We start from the raw sequence: 22,776 nt of genomic DNA, 5'->3' as shown, positions 1-22,776 counted from the left end.
CTCTTTGAGTCACTTCTGTAGCTTCTGTCACTGAAATAATCTATGTATACTATACTTTGTCCTTACCATATCAGAAGAAAAGATTTATCGAGAGCGGATCATTCAGAAAGTATGGCTCATCGGCTGCTATTCCTTCACAGGTTCTAAATGATCATGCTCAGACTTTCAGGGTACTATGTTAACTTACACTATACAATTGAATTGGTCCATGTTTTAGAAATGTTATGGTTGTTTAACTGCTTTCTAGTATTGCTTCAAGTGTGACATTTCTTCAATTCCTGCTAATAATGACCTATTTCTTTCTTTCTTAGATTTCAGTTAATATCTTTCGGACGTTACCACCAAGTGAAAATCCAGAATTTGATCCTGAAGAGGATGAGCCAACACTAGAAGCATCCTGGCCCCACCTTCAGGTAACGTAACTCCATTCATTACTTTCTACGCTGTCATTCTATTATATTATACATATTACACATACATATAGACACATTTGTAATACATATACAAGCACACACACATACTGTACATACAGTATATATTGTAACATGGCTGGGAGAAGACTGTCATAGGCAGGCTAAAAGTGGGGGCACTAGGCAGGTCAACCTCTTTAATATCAACCAGAAATAATGCAGTGCAGCAACAAAATGAAAATAAAAAATGGTTCTCGTTAGCCTCATTCTGTTGCGGGATCTTTTAGCTTGAGATTCAGATTTCCAGTCAAGATCTGATACCTGACTCCCTGGTTCCTTAGTTTTTATAGTGCCAAATGAGGTGTAGTCTTCTCAGAGACAAGACTGTTAGTGTTAGTGCCACCTCTCATCAGCAAGGTGAAATTGCGTACTTTGCCGGAGCCAGGAAAATGGATCACAGATGCATATTTGTGACAATATTTACATATCTGTATATTGCCTTTGATTCCTGTATATCTAATCATTCTCCTCTGATGATGACACCTGGTAGGTTGTCAAAAGTTTAGGAATAAAAAACTATCTTAAGATATGTGATTAATTTTCTCCATTTGTGGATTAATAGCTACAAATATGTAAACTGTATCATAGACCTTCACTTCCACACACATATATATATGTATACAAACACACACACATGCACACAATACTGTATATACAGTACATAGTAAATCAGACAAAACGATGGCTTGAGTTCAGTTTGACAGTGATAATTTTATCAAGCAGTCCTGTTTATTATACTCTGCTTCAACTGTTAAGGCTATTATTTACCCTAAGTGATGCCAGAATGCAAACATGTCGTGTAACACACACGCTCTAGGCAGCTCCTGAGCAATTTCTTCTCCCACAAACTGTCATAATGGTGATTTTTACCAGATTGCCCTGCCAACGCATTCTCTCTGTCTGATATAGTGTAGATTCTTGGCTATGAGTCATGCTATAAGAAAAAAAAAGACACACAGAGGAAACTTTTATTTAACTTCAGAGGAATGTCAGAATTTTTCATTAAACTGTAATACAATGCCCACCTACCACTACTTCCCACTCATCGTTTTCTTTAAATATTGCCTGATGTGTTAAGTATACCAACCCAGACGTGGATGAAATATCTGTTATAGTATGTTGTTGTAAGATAATTTAGAAACTAATTGAATAGTTTTTAATAAGCTTTGGTTAATTGGTGGGGGTCCACCAATTAATCAAAGCAATCCATAAAGTCTTTGATTTTACCCAACCCTTGGGCTCCATCAATCATTGTAATTTTAGAAGATATGCTGCCTACGTCTTCTAAAGTAAAGTTTCCTGTGTTAGATTGATGACCTAATTGATTTACATTTAAGTAAATTGGGGAACGCTATTGAGAAAAAGTAACTTGTTGCAAAATTTTATCATCATTTGTTCTTTGAAGTCCTCTGTAAAAGAACTGAAGTGAACCTTGTCTTCAAAGGTCACTGTTCTGGAATATTTGAGACACCTTGATAGATTACATTCTGTTACTGCACAAAATTTCAGATACAAGAGTAATTTGAGATTAATTTTAGAATGTTAAGAGAGTATGTTTATCATTATGGAAGTTACTGTATATCACTTCACTGCTGTTTTGTATTTTTATTTTGTTTATGGGCAACAAGATTTATTTTATATGGCATTGTCACGAGTTGAACCATTTCATTTGCCATTGCATGGTCATTGCTGGTCATATGATGCTATGATGTCACTTCCTTTTCCTAAATAAAGTGGCTACACCCAACTGACAGTGCGCTCTTAATCTATCCCTTCTTTGTTTTTCATGTTTAATGGTAAGAAATAGCTTGAAGCAACTACCAAGAAGACTTAGTGTTAGAACTTTATGTCTGTTTTCTGATCATTGTTTTGGTTTAGTGTTCTGGCCTTAATGATGGGTTTCAACTGTTTCTCTAATACTTGAGACCTACCAGGATTCTTCCTTTTACATTTAATTATTAAGTTAATCTCTTGCCCATTTATTTTTCTCAGATCAATCCAGTCTTGTGTGCTTCCAAGCAAATGGCAGTAGAATCATCCAGAACAGGGGCATACATAGGGAGGATGCAGAAGGTGCATTGCATTGGGGGCCATAAAGATCCTCACTCATCTATGCAGTGACCACAGCTGCTTCCTGGTCTCAGAGGACAAAACTACAGCACCCTGTATTCATACGAATCCAAATATCATACCGGACTACATTTCATCAAAAGGGGACATGGCTGTAAATACCCCAGTGCCAGAAAAAAAAGAATTATCACTGATTACAACCTGCATGAAGAAGGGGCCTCAGTTGCCTCGAAAACGTGCATATTGCAATTGGTTGAGTTAGCCAATAAAATGTATCATCGTGCTGGACTTCTTATGGCATCCATAATGGCTAACATGGTACATCATCCTACTACTACAGACATACCCACTTCAAAACAACTTGTTGCTCCTCAATCCAGGATGATAATGTCCGAATCCACAAGGCACAAATGAATCAATGAATAGTTGAAGTTCATCAAAGTGCACAGCATATGCTAGTCACAAGACCTCCGCCAAGTAGACATCTCATGGGAGATCCTGAGGCAGCATCTTCCACCATTGCCATTAAAACACTAAATAATGCAGTTTACTATTTGGAAGAATAAACTTGCACCAGAGCTCATTGAATGGATTCTGGTGGCTGCAAGACCCTGTAAGACAACATGCATAAATGTTTCCTTTATTTTGTTAGATAGCCTTTCATTTAAAGAAAATGATTCCATCAAAAAACTAAGAGGAATATCAAAGCAAATGCCAAAGCAGGAGAGCAATAAAAATGCTACTGTAAACCTACAAATGGGGGGCATATTAAATTTTTAATATCCCTTGAGTGTGATATAAAGGTAAAAATAGATCAGTTAGAATGCAGACTTGCTCCTTCTGAGAGATATTTAAAGAATGTTGGAATCTGCTGCCCCAAATGCCCCCCAGCCATATATCTTGTAATGAATTTGTCTTCAGTTTCAATGTGTATTTAAACATTCAGCTTCAGTACAAGAGGGCTCTTCTCCTCATGTGCAAATATGGTTGGACCACCATCCCCCACTCAAAAGTGATGGTCTCCTATCTGATCTAAGCATACCCAGCTTAGCACTGCTCTGGCTTTAATGGCTGTGCAGGATTTGACAGTTTACACGTTTAAAAAACAGGCTTTGTGACAGCGGCAGCAGAGGCTGTTATCTTGTGTAAATGATGTATGTGTGATAGAATGTTAGAAGACACTATTAGCTGAATATGTCTAGAATAAAGTCACAACCCTGCTACCAATGTTTCAGTTTTTTTGGCCTTTTATTATTATAAAACACAGAAATACAGTGAATTTAATTTGGATTTTTTTTTTGACAGTGATCAACAGAAAAAAACCTCTTTAGTATCAAACTGAAAACAAATCTCTGCAGATTGTTCTAAATTAATCACAAATATAAAACACAAAATAACTGATTGCATAAGTATTCACATTCATGTCAGTATTTAGTAAATATATCTTTGGCAGCCATGACAGCCTTGAGTTTGTGTGGTCAAGTCTCTATCAGCATTGCACATCTAGGCACTGCACTTTTCCCCCTTGTTCTTTCTAAAACTGCTCAAGCTCTGTCAAGTTGCATGAGGATCGTGAGACAACAGCCTTTTTCAAGTTCGGCTAGACAAAAAATCAAGTATGTCTGAAAGGCGAAATAGAGGAGTTAAAGTAGAGAAACGGTAGAGAATCAGCATCCTCACCTAGATGAGGATCACAGCATCATTTTATCATACTACAAATGTAAAATTGGTGCTTTATGTTAGGCTTCCATATTCTTTCTGAAACTCATGTGTGTTATATTAAGGTTTCCAGTTCTTTCATTTTATTAAAATACTGGCATCTCTGAGTTTATAAATGGTATTTGTGTCACTGAGCACAAATCCTCTCATTTTATTGCATATCTGAAAGCATTACAAAATATAGTTAAACTTGGTACTCATGAAACTATGGCAGTGGAACTATATAATAAGATGACAATACAGCATAATACAATCTGTCACAGCCTACAGAGAACATTGTTTTCATTATGCACCCATTCATCCATGTTCTGAACTCACTTTATTCAATCTAAGATTGTGTGGTAACCTGATGCTTTCTCAAACAAAGTGCAGTTATTATTAACTACCATTAAATATACCATTCATAGTACACTGGTTTCTCTGTACTGTATGTTTAAGGGCAAACATTTGCACAATGTTTAGTGCAGGGGTCCTCAATCACGGTCCTGGAGGGCCGCAGTGGCTACAGATTTTTGTTCCAACCCATTTACTTAATAAGAAGCCCTTATTGCTCCAGTAACACCTCTGCTTCACTTTAGTGGTCTCAAACATTAAGATTTTGAACCGTTATTGCTTACTTTAGTCTTAAACAGCTGTATTCTCGGTTTTTAATGGCTCCTAATTAGCAATAACATGCAAATGAGAAAAGAGACCAGCATTTCTCCATTTAGCTTGTTACCATATACGCCTGTGTGTATTTATCATGCACTATTGGGTTTAATTAAATACTTGGAAGGAAACTGAAGAGAAAAAAGTGAAGGACTTGAGAATTACTCGTCCATTTTAGCCTTCAAATCATTTGGATTTGATTTGGATATGAGAATTACCTGACATTACAGAGTTAAAGAACCAGCAAGCCATGAAATTAAATTATTGGCAAGGATTGCTTTCTTATTAAGCAACCGGGTTAGAACAGAAACCTGCAGCCAATGTGGCCCTTCAGGACTGGGATTGAGGACCCCTGGGTTAGAGCTTTGAAAACTTCAAGTTGTAACCAGGGATACACAAATTAACAATGTCCATATAATCAATATTCAATGATATTTATCAGTCCAATGCATTTCAGAACATTCTTTTTTATTCATTAGGGCCAACCCTCAAATAACCTTAAAACAATCAACATTTTATTGTTTTTAAGAAACCATAATAAGAAAGGTCTTGAGCAGAATATTAATAAGGAAATCATAATTTTTAAAAAAATTGGGCAAGTGTTATCAAAAAATGCCTTCAGGTTTTAAAACTTAGAAAATTGTAAGTCATAATTCTAAGTCACACAAAATAATAAATTAGGTTACATACAGTAAACCACCTGCTCAGATCTAATTGAACACAATTCAGTTAAATTAAATACATAAAGAATTCCTCCTAAAATGTACTTTTCTCCAGTGAAACAGCCTTCATGTCAACAACATACATACACCCCTTCAGACTATTTTACCTCTAGATGATCATCTCGCAATTTCTCACAAATGTATCTATAACCAGTCGGTCACGAGGGAGGGATTGTTAATCACATATTAGAACTATCACATTTACAGTATCTGCTACAGGATTTTATTCAGCAAACATAAAGGATCATTAGATTAATTTAGTGCACAGCTATTTTAGCTCAGTTTGTATCAAACAAATCTGTTTTTCCCAGAAATATTGTAGCAGTTAATGAGACGGTTTTGATATGAGGTGTCAGATCTCAACAGCATTGGGTGGACAGAAACAACCCAAACCATCCCCAGATAAGACACTCTAAGACACATACCCTCATTTACCTCACACGTTTACAATTACCTGAAAGTCACTGGGGTTTGTAAGAAACCTGAAGTAGCCATAGAGAAGCCCATAAATACATAATAATAATGTTTAGCTTCCACAATGGCAGTGAAGGGGCTTGCGATCAATTCAGAGTCCCTGCCAAAGGTACCAAACACTGCCAGAGTACCTTACCTTCCACATTATTTCTGCTTCTGCTGGTGAGGTCAGAGGGCAGATAGAGTCTGTTCTGACTGCAGATGACACGATGAACACATCCACCTTAGAAACAATTCTGCCATACATGTACAGTGCTGAATTAAAGAATTAGAAGATATTAAACCAGCTATCGTATAACAAAAGACACTATACTGTTTGGTTTCTTAGACTTTTTTCTGTTGTACCTATCAGAAAATTCTTAGAAATACCATTTGTAAATACCAAAATGTTGAATGCAAAACCAGTATTTCATATTTTTGTCAAAGTAGATTTCATTGTTTGCAACAAATTGTTACCTTTCTGTTCATTTGTTTTCATCACAGCTTGTCTATGAATTCTTCTTGAGATATCTGGAGAGTCCTGACTTCCAGCCATCGGTAGCTAAGAGGTACATTGATCAGAAGTTTGTTTTACAGGTAAGAGAAAAGCTAAAAAATAAAACCCATATAGGCTGAATTTGCAATTGGTGTTTTTTATTCAAATCTGAAGACTATATATAAGACTGAATGCTAACATACTGGTCTATGGCAGCTATTTTTCTAACTGATGTAACAAAAGAGAAGATGCCAACACGTGGGGGTCCTTGTTTAATCGGTATTGGCAAAAGAGAGTAGACCAAAAATACCTGGGGCCTCATGTATAAAACGGTGTGTACGCACAGAAATGTTGCGTAAGAACTTTTCCAAGTTCAAAGCGCAATGTATAAAACCTACACTTGGCGTAAAGCCACGCACTTTTCCACAGTACCTCATACCTTGTTGTACGCAAGTTCTCCACTCGGTTTTGCAGACTGGCGGCACCCAGCGTCAAAGCAGTGCTACTGTTCCTGTGTGATTACTCCTTATTTTCATGACGCGGCTTTATAAATGCACTGAAACTAACCGCATATTGTTTATTAGTGTTACACATCTGATTGTAATTAACTTGTAACAATATAATGGTCCAAGGAACAGCCATAGGATTCCAAATATCATAACTGCTTTAGCGTTGTTACTCTCACTTCTCCTTCTTCTTCTTTCAGCTCCTCCTGTTAGGAGTTGCCACAGCGGATCATCTTTTTCCATATTACTCTCACTACACCACTCGGCGTATTTATATCACTGTATCTGAGTGTGAATCACAGCAGCAGCTGATGGGAAAGAGAATTATCAGTATACAGCTTCAAGGACACGCTGTCTCAGCCACTGCAAAACGTTTTAAAGCCTTTCCTGTACAGACCTCGCGGTTCAGAAACAGTTTAATCTCAAGAACTTTAAATGCAGTCAATCAATTGCTCCTTGTAGAACTGTTAGTATTTATAAGTACAATCACCCCACTGTAAACTTGCACTACAGTTATAATATTGCACAACCTGCACCACTTTATTAAGCGCGTATTTACATATGATGATGATATCATTTTTAAGATGAAATGCAGCAAAATATGTTTATTAAATGATACAGATAAAACTTCATTTAAATAATCTATATTCTTCACTGGGAGTGTCGTGAAGGATAGAATAATTAAACATGTACTACGAAGATATTTCAATGTTCCTTAAACGTTTTGAAGAATCGGCGGCGCTAAGCTTACAGATGGCTTAACTTCTATTACAGAGCTGATTGTGTGCGATCGGTTACTTGGGGAAAGAAAAGCACTGACTGCAGTGGCAGCTACGCCAATAGATATTGAATATAAAACAGAAAGAGAAAATAACAATATAGCTAAAAACACAGCAACAAATTTCGGCAAAAGTTAAATGCTTGTGTCATGAGCACGAGGCGGCTATGCAGTGTCTGCAACGGATGTGGCCATCCACCGTGATAAGCTACCTTACTGACATTGGCGGGTGAAGGAGCCACCGATTCTTCTGCTGTCCAGTACCACCACAAGCCTAGAGCCACCCCTGAGTACTGCTGCAATAAATTATTTCATCGAAGTGAAACCCATGTTTAATAACATGCTTTAACTCCTATCATCATGAAAATGATATCACGTATACATCTCAGTGTTTGAGTTATTCAGAGAGCTGTAATATCACGAATGTAATGGACTCTGTGTCCAGTTGGAGGAAGAGAGCCGGTTTAAAAAGCAAGTAGTGATTCACACACATAGAGCACATAGAAGATCAAATACAAAACAAAGCATTTAACGTGCTACTTTAATTACGATATGATTTGAGAAACTGGTTAATTAAACGATTTTAAGATGAAGTTTATGATGTTCTACTTTAATGACAAAATAAACTACGTGATTAAATGTCGAGATTGAAGTTGACATTTCGTGCTTTTTCCCCACTGTTTGCCTTTTTTTCTCTGTACCCTGATAAGCTTTCTTATGACACTAAGACAGTGGGCTACAACTCACCTTTTCACGGCGACTTCTTTTTTATTTCCGGCACTGCGCGACTTTGTGAACGTGAGCTTTCAAGTTTTGTTGATTATACCACGGTTTATTTGAACAAATAGTATGTTTTTCCTTTGCCTCCACTTGGTATTCGCTGAAATTCTTATATTTTCCCCCGTGCTTTTCCCATTGTCTTTTCACAGAAGGCTGAGTTTAAGGGTGATTTATATTGATTTGCATATTCAAAGAGGTGTAATTCTGGGAGGATTTGGGGCGTTACATAAAGCGTGCACGTGCGCGTTACTTTTCATGCTGATCGGGATTTATGTAGCGGAAGAACGTGGAAGTTGGAGTACGCACAGATTCCTGCATCTGGATTTTTCTGTGCGTAAGCACATTTCGGCTTTTGTGCTTATGCCACATTATAGTGCGAGTTCTACGCACGGCGTTATACATGAGGCCCCTGGAAACTAGTATCTCGAATGTGGTGTCAACTGGTCTTTTCTCTGGCTTGTTGTCTTGTTGCATGACACAACTATTGGGAGAGGTCATTCTTGTATCCCCTGGTGGCCAGAAGAGGAGCAGTTATTTTGAGAGTGGAAGTGACATCACAAGTCTTCTTCAGGGGTGGGTTCTTCTGAACTGAGGGTGGAAATGGAAATGAAGCCAGCAACAGTGGATCACCATATTCCTTCTCTAGTGTACATCAGTAAATACAAGACTTTCATGCAAAGCATTTTGCCATTTTTTTAATACATCTATTGATTAAAATATTATTTTTCTTGAAGCGTTCTTTAAAACTGTATTTAAATATTTTTATGTAAGAAATCAGAAATGCAGTGACTGCCAATCTGAAGAGCAGGATACCAACCGCTATAATAGAATATAAAAGAAAATGTTCTGTGGGGGAAAATGCACAGAGTTTGAGACCTTATTGCCGTAATGATGACAATATTTACACTTTTTAGTGTAATGTACTTTCTGCACCTCTTGGAGGTTTATCTGACCTACGTGTTGTTGACTGACTGAACTAACCGACAGTATAACAGTGTTACACAACATAAACATTATAGCTCTGTACTATTCCCAATTTGATGTATCTAAATATTATGTGATTAAAAAGAGCAAGCAACAGTGCTGCTAGACTAACAGAACATTTAATAGTTTAGGTATTCATTTTTATTCATGTCTTGTCCACCACTCTTGTAAGTCATTGTAGCTCTGCTTACCTCCAGTCATTATTCATAAACCATTTTTGTCCTTAGCAAGGCAGTGGTGCCATTAGCTTCACCTAACAGTAGTCAAAATATGAGGCTAAATCTCCTCATGCTAGGTGAGGTCTGAGTCCATAACTGAATGTAGCACTGTTCATGTACGTTGAGCAAAAAGCTACAGCATGAGCCTGTAGGAGCTATCAAGTGCATCTTTATTTCTCTGCTAGCTCTAGACAATGTAAAAAGAGTAACTTCATCAACTTCATCAAATTATTGAAAAGGCATGGCCCTCTGACCTTCCCAATGGAGCTTTTTAAAGATCAATGAAGTCAAGATTTTTAAATTAGAGATTAGTGCAGGGATAGATTTATTGGCTAGTGGTAATTTCTTTACTGAATGTACACTGAGTAAATTAGAAAATCCAATCAGTTTCTGTCAAACATTCATCCTCTTCCTTAAAGAATTACATTTCAACAGTGAAATATGTAAATGATTGAATCAAACGATTGACAAAAATTAAAGAAGAGAAGTGGATGGAACTACCTATTAGGTATTATAATATCTAATTCTGAGTAACAGTATGGTATTTCAGAACTTTTATTAATTCCTGCAATTTTAAAAGTAGTCTTTTATCATTCTACTAGACATTAAGCCCGTTACAATAATAGGTGCTAGAACAGTATTGCATAAACATTAGCAGGAACAGTCTATATTCAATGGCAAGGGTCCTCAACCTCATTCTGTTTTTTGTCATAATTTTTTTTTCAAAAATATTTTTGCAAGAAGCCTAAAGTAAAATAATAATAAAAATAAAATAGAAACATATATGATAATACAGTAAGTATAATTAATATTGCCTTAGTATAAAACAATATGTAATACACAATATCTGAAGAAGATATTTAGGAAAAAGTTTTTATTTTTTTACCTCATGAAATTTTTCTATAAAATTTCATTATAGACAACATTTTTTGTAAATACTCTGTCTGAGTTTGGCAACAGTTTGCCTTGTTCAGGACCATCTACAACCTTGACAACAACATCTGAAAAACTTCTAATTCTTGATAATGTCATATATAACTGACCGTGGCTGAATACTGGTTCTGGCAAGTAAATGCCAACTTTTTCTAAGGCTTGCCCTTCAGCTTTATTAATTGTTATGGCAAAGGCTAATGAAACTGGAAATTGTCGTCTTCTTAAGGTAAAGGGTAAATTAGTAGAGGATGGAGCCAAATCAATACGGGGAATAAAGACGATGTCTCCTTCAGCTGAAACTGTTATTACTTGAGCAATGATGAGGTTTCTTTTCAAGTCTTTAACAAAGAGGCGGGATCCATTGCACAATCCTCTTTTAGTGTTTATATTCCTAAAGACCATAATTATTGCTCCCTTTTTAAGGTTCAGTTTATGCCTCGGCATTCCTGTTGGAGTTAGCTGATTAAGAAACTCAATAGGATAGTTCTGCATATCTTGCTCAGTTGATAATTTTTTTAACGCTCATTTTCCTGTTCTTCTGTAGATCTATTTGCTCTTCTGAGTCTTTCTCTTGTAGCGTTTTTATGATGCTCATTTTCTTTGTCTTGTCAATCTATGTGCTCGTATTTTTCTTTGTCTTTCAGCCTTTCTTTTGTTGATGTTTACTTGTTGAGCTGACTGTTCTTCCAGGAGATGTTGCTTAAAAAGGGTTTGAGTGTCTGTGCCTTTTGTCCCACTTGACGTGTCCTTCTTTTTGGGTGGCATGTTGTTAGTAGATAGTTAGTTAGTAAAAATGCACGGGGCCTGTGGCGTCTCTCCAGCAATGGATTTTATGTGCGCGGCCGTGAGTACCCAATCAGCACTCTCCCCAGCAAATGCGCGGGGCACTATGTGTGGCGTGGTTTCCACCTTTATTTGCTTATCATGCGCAGCCGAGGCTACGCCATTCACAGTGTTGCTTATCATGCGCGGCCGAGGCTACGCCATTCACTGTGTGCCCAGGTTCCACCTTTATTTGCTTATCATGCGCAGCCGAGGCTACGCCATTCACTGTCGCGCAAAAGGGCGGGGCACGGTGCGGCCCCGCGCATGCACACTTCACCAGAAGACACACACACAAGGACACCTGGACGCACACAGAGGTTTTATTAAAGAGGATTATTTCCTGTTGTGGCACAGTCATTAGTGCTGCTGCCTCATGGATTCATCATCCTGAGCTTTGATTCTCCAACTTAGTCTTTAGAATTTGCACATTCTCCCTATGTCTTCAGGGTTTTCCTTCAGCTTCTTCCATTTTCCTCCTATATTCCATAAATATGCAGGTTAATTGGCAATTCTAAATTGGCTCTGTGGTTGAAGATTGAATGTCATCCTGTCCAGTCGTGCTTTGGTCTTATGCCAGCTAAAGAAGGCTAAAATAAAGATTTCAGGTATATATATATATATATATATATATATATATATATATATATATATATATATATATATATATATATATATATATATATATATATATATATATATATATATATAGTGGTCACTTTGTGCTTGTGTACAGGTCAGGACCGAGTCCAAAGAAATTTTGGGGCATGCACCAGCTGAGTCAACCCATTTAATAGAAACAAAAACACTAAACAGGTGCATGATAATGCAGGAAACGGAAAAGCACTAAAGCTTGTAGTCATCATGGCTTTAACTGGGAAGCTTAGACAAGCTAGTCTAAGCTGTAAGGAGCTTCATCATCAGGATGACTCCTAATCAAGTGAAATGCCTCCTCAAAGAAATATAGGACTCACACTGACAAGGTCAATTATGCTTACTGGGCATCTTCTTCACACTATGGAGGAAGAAGGAAATGATGCTGTTAGTGACAATGCTCCCACATGTCCTGGAGTGGTATTACATATCAATGGTGATCCCGGAATGTAATCCTTCGACATTCATGTATGATAATTTATATTTATTGTCACACAACTGCATATGGGAGACAACTTTAGGGCTCATCTACTGTAAGTAAGTCTCAATTTCTGCTGTGAAGAGGAGATATTGTGCTGCAGGTTTGACCAGGCGACTGGCAGAAAGCCATTCCTTAAAGGGCAAACTAGAGCCTTGAAATACCAGCTGTGGGCTACTGCAAACTGGAAGAAATTCTTATTGACCAATGAATCAAAATTTAAAATCTTTAGTTCATTATGCAGCGTGTTTATAAGCCATCAGGTTGGTGAAAGGATGGTTTCTCAGTGTGTGATACCAACTGTCAGACATGGAGGAAGAAATGTGATGGTCTGGGGTTCTTTTGCTGAATCCAGAGTTCGTGACTTGTACAGAGTGACTGGTATTCTGAATCAGCAAAAGGTGGCTACTTTGATGACTCAAAAATGTGAATACAATTTTGTACATTTAATGATTCCTTTACTTATTTTTTTTAATTGTCATTGTTTATTTGTTCTATGTCTTGATTTCAAGAAACATTAAGTCATTAAATTGCGTGCATTTCCGTAAAAACTGAAAAAACTGTGGTGTTCTTAAACTTTTGACATGCATTCTTTGTTTTTTATGTTTATCTATGAGACTACATATCTGTATACTATATATATATATATATATACACTAGCAAAATACCCGCACTTTGCAGCGGTGAAGTACTGCCTTAAAATTTTTATTAAGAAGAAAATTAAACCTTTTTTTTTATTAATTTTATTACAATCCATACAAAGCAATCAAGATTTTACAAAAAGAAAAATTGAGTTAAGAACAGATCGATCCCCACCCCTGAGAGAGAGAGCAAGCCAAATAACGTTAAATTTAAGGCTTGTAAACATACCTAAATTAATAAATTCTCTGTGCTTTATAAACTTATTTTAAAATATTACTGATTAGATCCTGCCATGTTTTGAAAAAAGTCTGTACAGATCCTCTAACTGAGTATTTGATTTTTTCCAATTTCAAATAATATAACACATCAGTTTCCCACTGACTTAAAAGAGGAGAGTTTGGGTTCTTCCAGTTTATCAGAATAAGTCTGCGTGCCAAAAGTGTAGTGAATGCAATCACAATTTGTTTGTCTTTCTCCACTTTAAGCCCCTCTGGAAGAACCCCAAACACAGCTGTTAATGGGTTAGGAGGGATTGTGAGTCCAAGGCTGTCTGACAGGTGATTAAAAATTTTTGTCCAGAATAATGTTAATTTGGAGCAGGCCCAGAACATGTGACCTGTTGAGGCTGGGACTTGGTTGCAATGTTCGCAGGTTGGATCATGTCCTGGAAACATTTTGGAGAGTTTTAGTCGAGACAGATGTGGAAAATTAAACCTTTTTAAACTGAGGGAAAATATGCCAATAATTATTTGTTAAGGATCTCTTTGTATACCACATTGTCAGTTCGGCCCTCCGGTTGTAATATGACCAAGCTGTGTGCTGAGCTTACCCTTGAGCATGCAACATGCAGTTGGCCATGTGAACAGTAATCTTGTTTCAAATCTCACTGCTTGGATTGCTGCTGTTAGTATTTGCAGGACTTGTTGTGTTGAAATAACATTCGGCATCTGTCAAGCATTGTAAGCATACAACCGGTTTCATCTAACTTCACATCCAGCTTTTGAGAGTTTAAACATTCATAAACATCAAAGTGTCCACTACTGAAATCGTCACCTGTGAATCTAAGATGTTTAAGAGGCATTGGCGGTTGTCGAAAGATGTAAAATATTTGGCCATTTCAATACACTTGAAAAGCGACAACCGAACAATTCAGCGGCAGCCATCAACTCACATGCAGAACCATAGGTGAAGGGCTTAAGCATTTCACTCTTCTAGTGCTCCTGTGTAGTATAATTATCTCCTGTACCGTCATCAGTCCACACCTTGAACCTGTCCCAGTCATTCAATACATAAGAGACAATGTTCCTCCAGATATCAAGAGTGAGCCTGATATGGCCGTGCAATATGTAACAAAAAGAGAGTGGAAAAGGCAGGTGCCATCTCCGGGCATGGAAACCACTCGGTAAGTGACAGTTGTTTGATCGATGGTGATCACCTCGATAGACATGTTAATGGGGGTCGGAACGATAAAGGAAATGGGTACCTGAACAATGTAAAGTAAGTCTAAAATACCTACACAATAACTATAATCGTAATAAACAAACAATAAAACAGCGGAGAAGCCGTGGATTAAATAAAAAGGCTGCAGTTATCAGCAGGGAGACATGAATCCCGTGGCGAAGCAAGGAAAGGAATGTAGAGACCGGAGCAACGGACTGCCTTATATAGGCAGACAGCCAACAATGTGGGAGGCGTGAGGATGGGGGACCCAACGCCACCTCACACGGTGACCGAGCTGCAGGCTATGGACGTATATATGTACGTAAGTAGGATTTATTTAGCGTTGGGAACCTGCGTACCAAATTCCTTGAAGATGGACCCATAAGTAACAAAGACCATTGAAAAGTTCAATATGGCGGACAGTGGCATCATACCACTGAAATAAGTACGTACATCGGTTTTGGTTAGGGCAGGGAAACCACCTACCAAATTTTGTGAAGATGGGGCCATAAATAAGAAAGTTCAACATGGCGGACGTTGTTGACCGTTATGACCGTTATGCATAGAATTTCAAAATGAAACCTGCTTAACTTTTGTAAGTAAGCAGTAAGGAATGAGCCTGCCAAATTTCAGCCTTCTACCTACACGGGAAGTTGGAGAATTAGTGACGCTGGAAAGTTCATTATGGCGGCCGACAGTGGCGTCATACCATACCACCGAAATAAGTGGGGTCAGCGGACATCGGTTTCGGTTAGCGCAGGGAAGCCGCCTACCAAATTTCGTGAAGATGGGGTCAGCCTTCTACCTACACAGGAAGTTTGAGAATTAGTGTCGTTGGAAAGGTCAATATGGCGGCTGACAGTGGCGTCATACCATCGAAATAAGTACGTACATCGGTTTCGGTTAGCGCAGGGAAGCCGCCTACCAGATTTCGTGAAGATGGGGCTATAAATAAGAAAATTCAACATGGCGGACTTTGTCAACCGTTATCGACCGTTATGACCGTTACGTGTAGAATTTCGAAATGAAACCAGCTTAACTTTTGTAAGTAAGCTGTAAGGAATAAGCCTGCCAAATTTATTTATGTATAGATATATATATACTAGGGGGCTTTGCCCCCCTGCTCGCTTCACTCGCCAACTCCTGAGTTTGTTTTTCCGGATACACACTTTTAAGATTTTTTTTTCTTTGAATTGTTGCTATTTCATTAGTTTCACTTTTATTTCTGAACTTTGTTAAAAACAATATTTGCAATCTTTCAAGTCCCAATATGCTGAATCTTTTTAATGAGGTCAGTGAGATGTGTTTTATGACTTTGTACCATAATTCAGGATAGGTTTCTCTGTTTGGAATTTCAGCACAGACAAAATGATCTACATCATCAGCAGTTAATAAATTTTTTTTTGCCAAAGTAACCAATAAATGCATGTGAGGTAAACCACGTTTTTGAAATTCTCTGACTTAAACTTCCAAGCTTTACAATATTTACATCCTTCTGACATATCACCTATGTGTGACGATGCGGGTTCTGGCTCCACACTCCCTTTGCTATTGGAAGCACTCGAACCCAACACCGTCGATAATGTTGCCGAGTGAGCTAGTCAATGGAGGCAAATTAAGCATCTGAGCAAGGGGAAGGTAAAAAGTGCAAAAGTGCTTTTATTTAAAAAACAACAAATCAAAAACAGTGTTCATAAATAGTGCAGTACTCCAATAAATAAATAAATAATCCATTAAATGAACATGTGGAGGTTAAAAATCAAAAAATAGAAAAAAAACACATCCTTAAAAATCGGAGGTTAAAATCTTCTCTTGGAAGCAGTTTTAAAACCAACAACAAACAAATCCGGTGTTCTTTTGTTAGCGTCTCACCTGCTAATCCCGATTGGGCATCGCAGCAGGCAAGACGCTCTCTGCAGCTGCCCTCCTGAAACACACGCACGAGCCTGGAGACCTCCCGATCCCTGGCTTCGGTATGGCACTCATCCCAGTCCCGGAGAACTTGGTTTCCCACAACGGCCAGGTCGCTCACGTTGGGGATTCCCACCACCAAGTCTCCCGACTTACGCTGCCTTTCCATGGCCTCTCTGCGGCCAGTCGCCTTCCCTGGTCACTCCCGCTACCTGATCGCTCAGCGGGAGCGACATCAACACAAACGCCTGGGTGTCGGCCTAACACCCAGCTTCCATACAGCTGCCCACGAGCGCTCATTCGCTCGCCCGTCCGCTCGCTCTTCGCGGCTCTCTCTCACCGACCTGCTTCCTCTACTGCTCCCGATAACCTCCGTCCTCTCCTTTCCTTTCCTTTCACTCTCCGATCGTTTCTTTTTCACCGAACGTTTCTTTCTTCTTCCACACCGACTCGCGCTTCTTTTTAAAATGACGAGGGCCACAGCAGCTGCAGCATTAGCCACGGGACAATCATGAATGTGGGCAGTTCCTCACCTGTGCACTAGTTGAGAAACGCCCACACCCTACGGATCGTCCCGCGGCTCACTATGGCCCAACGTCCCCTCACTATGCCGCGAGCACAATGATTATTTATTTAAAAATGGCCTTTACTCAACGAGCTGTGGACCCATAACACCACACTATGTCCAAATATTCGATCTCTATTCACCTTTTCGTTATTTCTCCGAGTAATAATTTCTCTTTGTTTGCACTAATGCAATCTTTACCTTCTTTTTTTTGACACTTTCGTTTTTTTCTGCTTTCATATTCTGTAACTGGCTCTGCATGTGTATCGCGCCTACATTTTTTTTTTGAGTCTTTTGAGATCCCCTGTTTTCATTATCTCAAATCTGCTCTGCATGTGTTTGGCCCCCTTGTTTTTCAACCTCTTTATGATGTTTTACTTTGTTTTCTACTCTCTTTTATTTCTGAACTTGCTTTGTCCTGCTTTTTTTTCAATGACACCTGTGGTGATTATTTTCCCTTTTTTGAGTAATATTTTCTCTTTGTTTGAGCTACTGCAATCTTTATTTTCTTTTTTTTGATACTTCCTAATTTTCCTGCTTTCATAGCTTTCACTTTCTCTACATGTGTATTGCGCCAATTTTTTTTTTTGAACCTTTCGAATTCCACTCCTTTCATAATCTCTAACCTGCTCTGCATGTGTATAGCGCCAACGTTTTTAAACATCTTTATGAAGTTTTACTTTGTCTTTTACTCTTTTATTTGATATTGACTGTAAGTAGGGTGTTTCTTGCAAGAATCTCATGTTCTACGTCATCGCGAGATGTTCCTGGGTCAATCTCTTGGCACAAAGTCTCATGTTTAAGGTCCCAGCGAGAAGCTCCGTGGCCAATCTCAAATGAAGATCACATCTCGTCTCCCTAGTCTCTCTCTCCGAGGATTTTTTAAAATTATATATATATTATATATATACTGTGTATATATATATATATATATATATATATATATATATATATATATATATATATATATATATATATATATATATATATATATATATATATACTGTATGTGTGTGTGTGTGTGTAGAAGATAGTGTTCTTGTCCTCACACCAGCATGAATCTCCTGCCAGTGTGGGTTTCCCTCTGTTCTTGTGCTCAATTCTTGTCCTATGATTCTCTTGAACTTACACTTCCCTTTTTCACCATCAAACTGTGTGGTTTAGTATCATTTAAAAAATATAATGAAATCTGTTTAGGTGATGTGGCTCTTCTGCCAAAAAAATAAACACATGTTTTTTAAACTAACTGTTCAGAGTTGCTCACTGGTATGCCCATAACCCTGAAATTGTATTAGCATGTTCAGTAAACCTGTTTGGTTTCAATTGATTGTATTTTTGCAGTTACTGGAGCTTTTTGACAGCGAGGACCCTCGAGAGAGAGAGTACCTTAAGACCATCCTACATCGGGTCTATGGAAAGTTCTTAGGCCTGAGAGCCTATATTCGTAAACAGATAAATAACATCTTTCTAAGGTAAGAGCTTAGCACTAAAAAGCTTTGGGTGGCTTTTTATTTTCACCTCTGTAATCCTGGAACTATTTTTTTTTTTTATAAATGTCTCTTTCTATTTTAAGCACATTTTGCATTTGTTCCTTTTTCAAAAGCCTATTATTTGATAATGAATGACAAACTTCAGTGATTTTTATTTTGTTCTGTTTTATAGATGGCTAGCTTTTTAGCAGACATGCTTTAATAAGCATACAGTCGATAGATACATGAATTCTAAATTATCACATTTCAGTCTCTTCCTAATTTTCTCTTGTTTGCTGAGATTTATTATTCAAGGTGTCTCTATTCATGCCAGCTGAAACAATTGATGTATTCTGTTGTAACTGTGCATGTGCCATTATGCACAATACAATGAATGTACACATCAGCTGACATGCATTCTTTGTTTTTTAGGTTTATCTATGAGACGGAACACTTCAACGGTGTAGCAGAACTTTTGGAAATACTTGGAAGGTAATTACTAACAGATAACCACGTGTCTGTATAGGTTTTAAAGCAAATTCAATCTTCTCTAGACAGAAAGAGATAAGAGTTCATCATGTCTAATGTCTGCATAATTTATATAGTATGTTGCTCCCACTTATGAACACTAATGATGAAAATTCATTTAGTCTTCCAGCAATTGTGGGGCTTAGTGATGACCAACAACCCTTTGAGTTTTCCTTCCTAAACATCCAGCCGTCAATAAATCTTCCAGAATTAGATTACTTTGGACTAGAATATATCCAAACAATTTTTACATCTTAAATGGAACAACAGCCTTGGATGAAATAGCACACACACTAACACATACCACACACATGCTAGTTAGTTTCTCTCATCATCTTAGGCCTGAAGTTGTGGTTGACTTAAGAAAACATTTAAGCATGTTGAATTCATACAGTGATGATATCTTGGTCTTTACTCATTCGCAGTATTCAAATGGGTGTTACCATGTTTAACCTTTAGATGGCACATCACTAGATATGGTTATCTTACTGAGAATTATGTATCCAATATATGTATTATTGACTTGTCTGCAAACATTTAGAGCTACAAATGTTATCAATATTTTATCAAAGTTACGATTTCCTTTCATATAACCCAGGGTGTCCATCTTAGGTTAATTGTCAGTTCCAAACTGGTCCTGTGGGAGTGTGAGAGAGTGTATGTGTTTGTGTTTGTGAAGGTGTGAGAGACTGAGCCTTGTGATAGATTGGCAACCCTGTCCAGAGCTGCTTCTTGATTTGTGTCCGGAACTTCCATCTCCAACCATAAATTGGATTAAGAGGTTTCTGAAGGTCATGTTGAATCCTTCACCCAGTTCTGTTTCGCATAATCTCTTGTGTGCATGGGTTTTCCTCCAGGTACTCCAGCTTTTTCCCATATCCACAAATAAATGTGTCTTAGGTTAGTGATTCAAGTTTGCCCGCTGTGTATGTGGGTGTGGGTCTATACAGGAGTGAGTCCTGCCATGGACTGGTGCTGTCTCACTCTGTCTCTGTCATTTTTCTTCCTAAACCTTACTGTGTCCTGCTTCTGTCCTGAATCATACTTTTCATCCTGCAATCATTTTGACAATCAGGCCATACATTACACTGTATTGAGCTATAGTTAGGTCCATAAGTATTTGGACAGTGACACAATTTTCATAATTTTGGCTTTATAGGCCACCACAATGGATTTGAGTAATTACATGATTGATTTGCACACTTTCAATATTAATTCAAAGGGTTTAACAGAAATGTGTTATGAGCTGTTTAATAATAACAGCCATTTTTACACATGTCCACATGTGTCCACACATGTCAGGGGCTCAAAAGTATTTAGACATTTGACTGACAAGCTGTTCCATAGATAGATGTGAGCAGTTCCCTCGTTATTTTGTTAACTATTAAGCATTTAGAAGGTCTAGAGTTGATTCTAATTTTGGAATTTGCATTTGGAAGCTGTCACTATTAACTCTCAGCACAAGGTCCAAAATGATGTCCATGCAAGTAAAAACAGGACATCATTAGACAGAGAAAAGAAAACAAAACCATCCAAGATACAGCAGAAACACAAGTAGTGGTCAAATCAACCCTCTGGTGCATTCTTAAAGAGAAGGAATGCATTGGTGAGCCCAGCAACACCAGAAAGCCTGGACAAGTATGGTAGATTACTGTGTTGGATTATGACTGAATTCTTGTAAGGGTGAAGAAAAACCAATTCACAACATTTAGCCAAACTAAGAATACTATCTGGGAGGTAGACCTATCATTGCCAAAGCCTACAATCAAGAGAAAATTTAACACGGAAGTAAATACTGATGGTTTACCACAAGGTACAAACCATTAGTAAACCACAAGCATAGGAAAGACAGATTAGACTTTGCCCAAAAATATTTTTAAAAAAGTCCAGTTTTGGAATAGTTTTCTTTGGACAAAAGATATTAAGATCAATATATACCAGAATGATGACTAAAGAAGAGTATGGAGAAGAGAAGGAAAGGCTCATGATCCGATGAATACCACATCATCTGTGAAACATGGTAGACGCAGTGTTATGGCATGGGCATGCGTGACTGCCATTGGAAGTCAGTCGCTAGTGTTTATTGATGATATGACTACTGACAAAGGTTGCAGAATGATTTCTGAACTGTACAGGGCTATACTGTCTGCTCAGATTCAGACAAATGCTGAAAAACTGGTAGGATGATACTTCATAGTACAGATGCAAAATGTGCCAAAACATACTGTGACAGCAAATCAAGAGGTTTTCAAGCCAACAAAGTGAAATATTCTTCAAAGATTCAAGTCAATCAACTGACCTCAACCCAACTGGACATGCATTTCACTTGCTACAGACAAAACAGGTGTCAGAAAGTCCAATGAGCAAGCAGCACCTGAAGACAGCTACTGTGAAGGCATCACTGGAGTGGAAACCCAGCATTTGGAGATGGCCATAGGTTCCAGACTTTAGGCAGTCAAAGGATTTTCAACCAAGTAATGAAAATGATCATTATAGTTATGGTTATGTTAGTTTGTCCAAATACTTTTGAGCCACTCAAAATGGGTGGACCATGTATAAAAATGGCTGTGTTTTCTAAATGGTCTATACAATGTATTTGTTAAATGCCTTAAATTAAAACTACAAGTCTACACTTCAGTCACATTTTGATTGCTTCATTTCAAATCCTTTGTGGTGGCACCCAGAGCCAAAGTTATGAAATTGTACCACTGTCTAAATAACTTATGGACCTAAGTGTATCATTAATCATGTGTAACACAAATTGGAATGCATGTGGGTACAACAGGTTTTTATGGAAAAATTGAAATTTATCTTACTTTTTCAAAATTATTCAGAAAATGTATGACTACTCCGGACTACAGATATGTAGTACACCAAAAATGTTAACACACATTATCTTCTGTTTTTGACTCATTTTATACATTATTGCAATAAAAGTTGGAATAAAGTCAAATTCATATGCAATAATACATTAAAGTCTTCTTGAAAATACATTTAGCATTAAATGAATGTTTAAATTGCCACATAATTATTACAGTACACCAATGTATACCAAAAGCAATTCAATCTACACATTCTCAGCAAAGCACCATATCACAATGAATTAGTCTACATTAACTGCAGTAAACACATCTCCATGAGTAGAAGGTTTATATTTGAACAGTGTATCCATTATCATCATTATCATCATTCTCATCATCACTAATATTCCTTCACAAATAAAGCATCTTGATTTCGAATCCCATGCCTGCTTGTTATTTCTGCATGTTCTTGCTGTGTCTGTGCAGATTTCCTCTGAGCTCCCCAGTGTTTCTGCTACATCCTCAAAGGTAGTTAGGTTAACTGTCTATTCTAGATTAGCTTTTCACATGTGCGTGTGGCCCTGTGATAAACTGGTGCACTGCCCAGGGCTGTTTTCTGCCTCGTACCCAGTGCTGTTGACATAGGCTGCTGCCAGCCATAACTCTGAATTTGATTAATTAGACCTGAG

The 22,776-nt window shown here is 37.8% G+C and overlaps 1 protein-coding gene across 1 annotated transcript in view; it reads left to right on the top strand.

Annotated features, from left to right (window-relative positions):
* ppp2r5b (protein phosphatase 2, regulatory subunit B', beta) overlaps window positions 1-22,776 on the top strand; it is a 255,808-nt gene that overhangs the window by 150,367 nt on the left and 82,665 nt on the right. The window contains exons 3-6 of the mRNA XM_039760627.1: window positions 312-413; window positions 6,587-6,679; window positions 18,631-18,761; window positions 19,191-19,250. Coding sequence (XP_039616561.1) covers window positions 312-413; window positions 6,587-6,679; window positions 18,631-18,761; window positions 19,191-19,250 — 386 coding nt within the window. The remainder of the gene's footprint in view (window positions 1-311; window positions 414-6,586; window positions 6,680-18,630; window positions 18,762-19,190; window positions 19,251-22,776) is intronic.

Source organism: Polypterus senegalus, chromosome 8, assembly GCF_016835505.1.
Source record: "Polypterus senegalus isolate Bchr_013 chromosome 8, ASM1683550v1, whole genome shotgun sequence".
NCBI classification, from domain to species: Eukaryota; Metazoa; Chordata; class Cladistia; order Polypteriformes; family Polypteridae; genus Polypterus; species Polypterus senegalus.
Note: the sequence above shows the minus strand (reverse complement) of the source record. Positions and strands in the feature narration are given on the sequence as shown.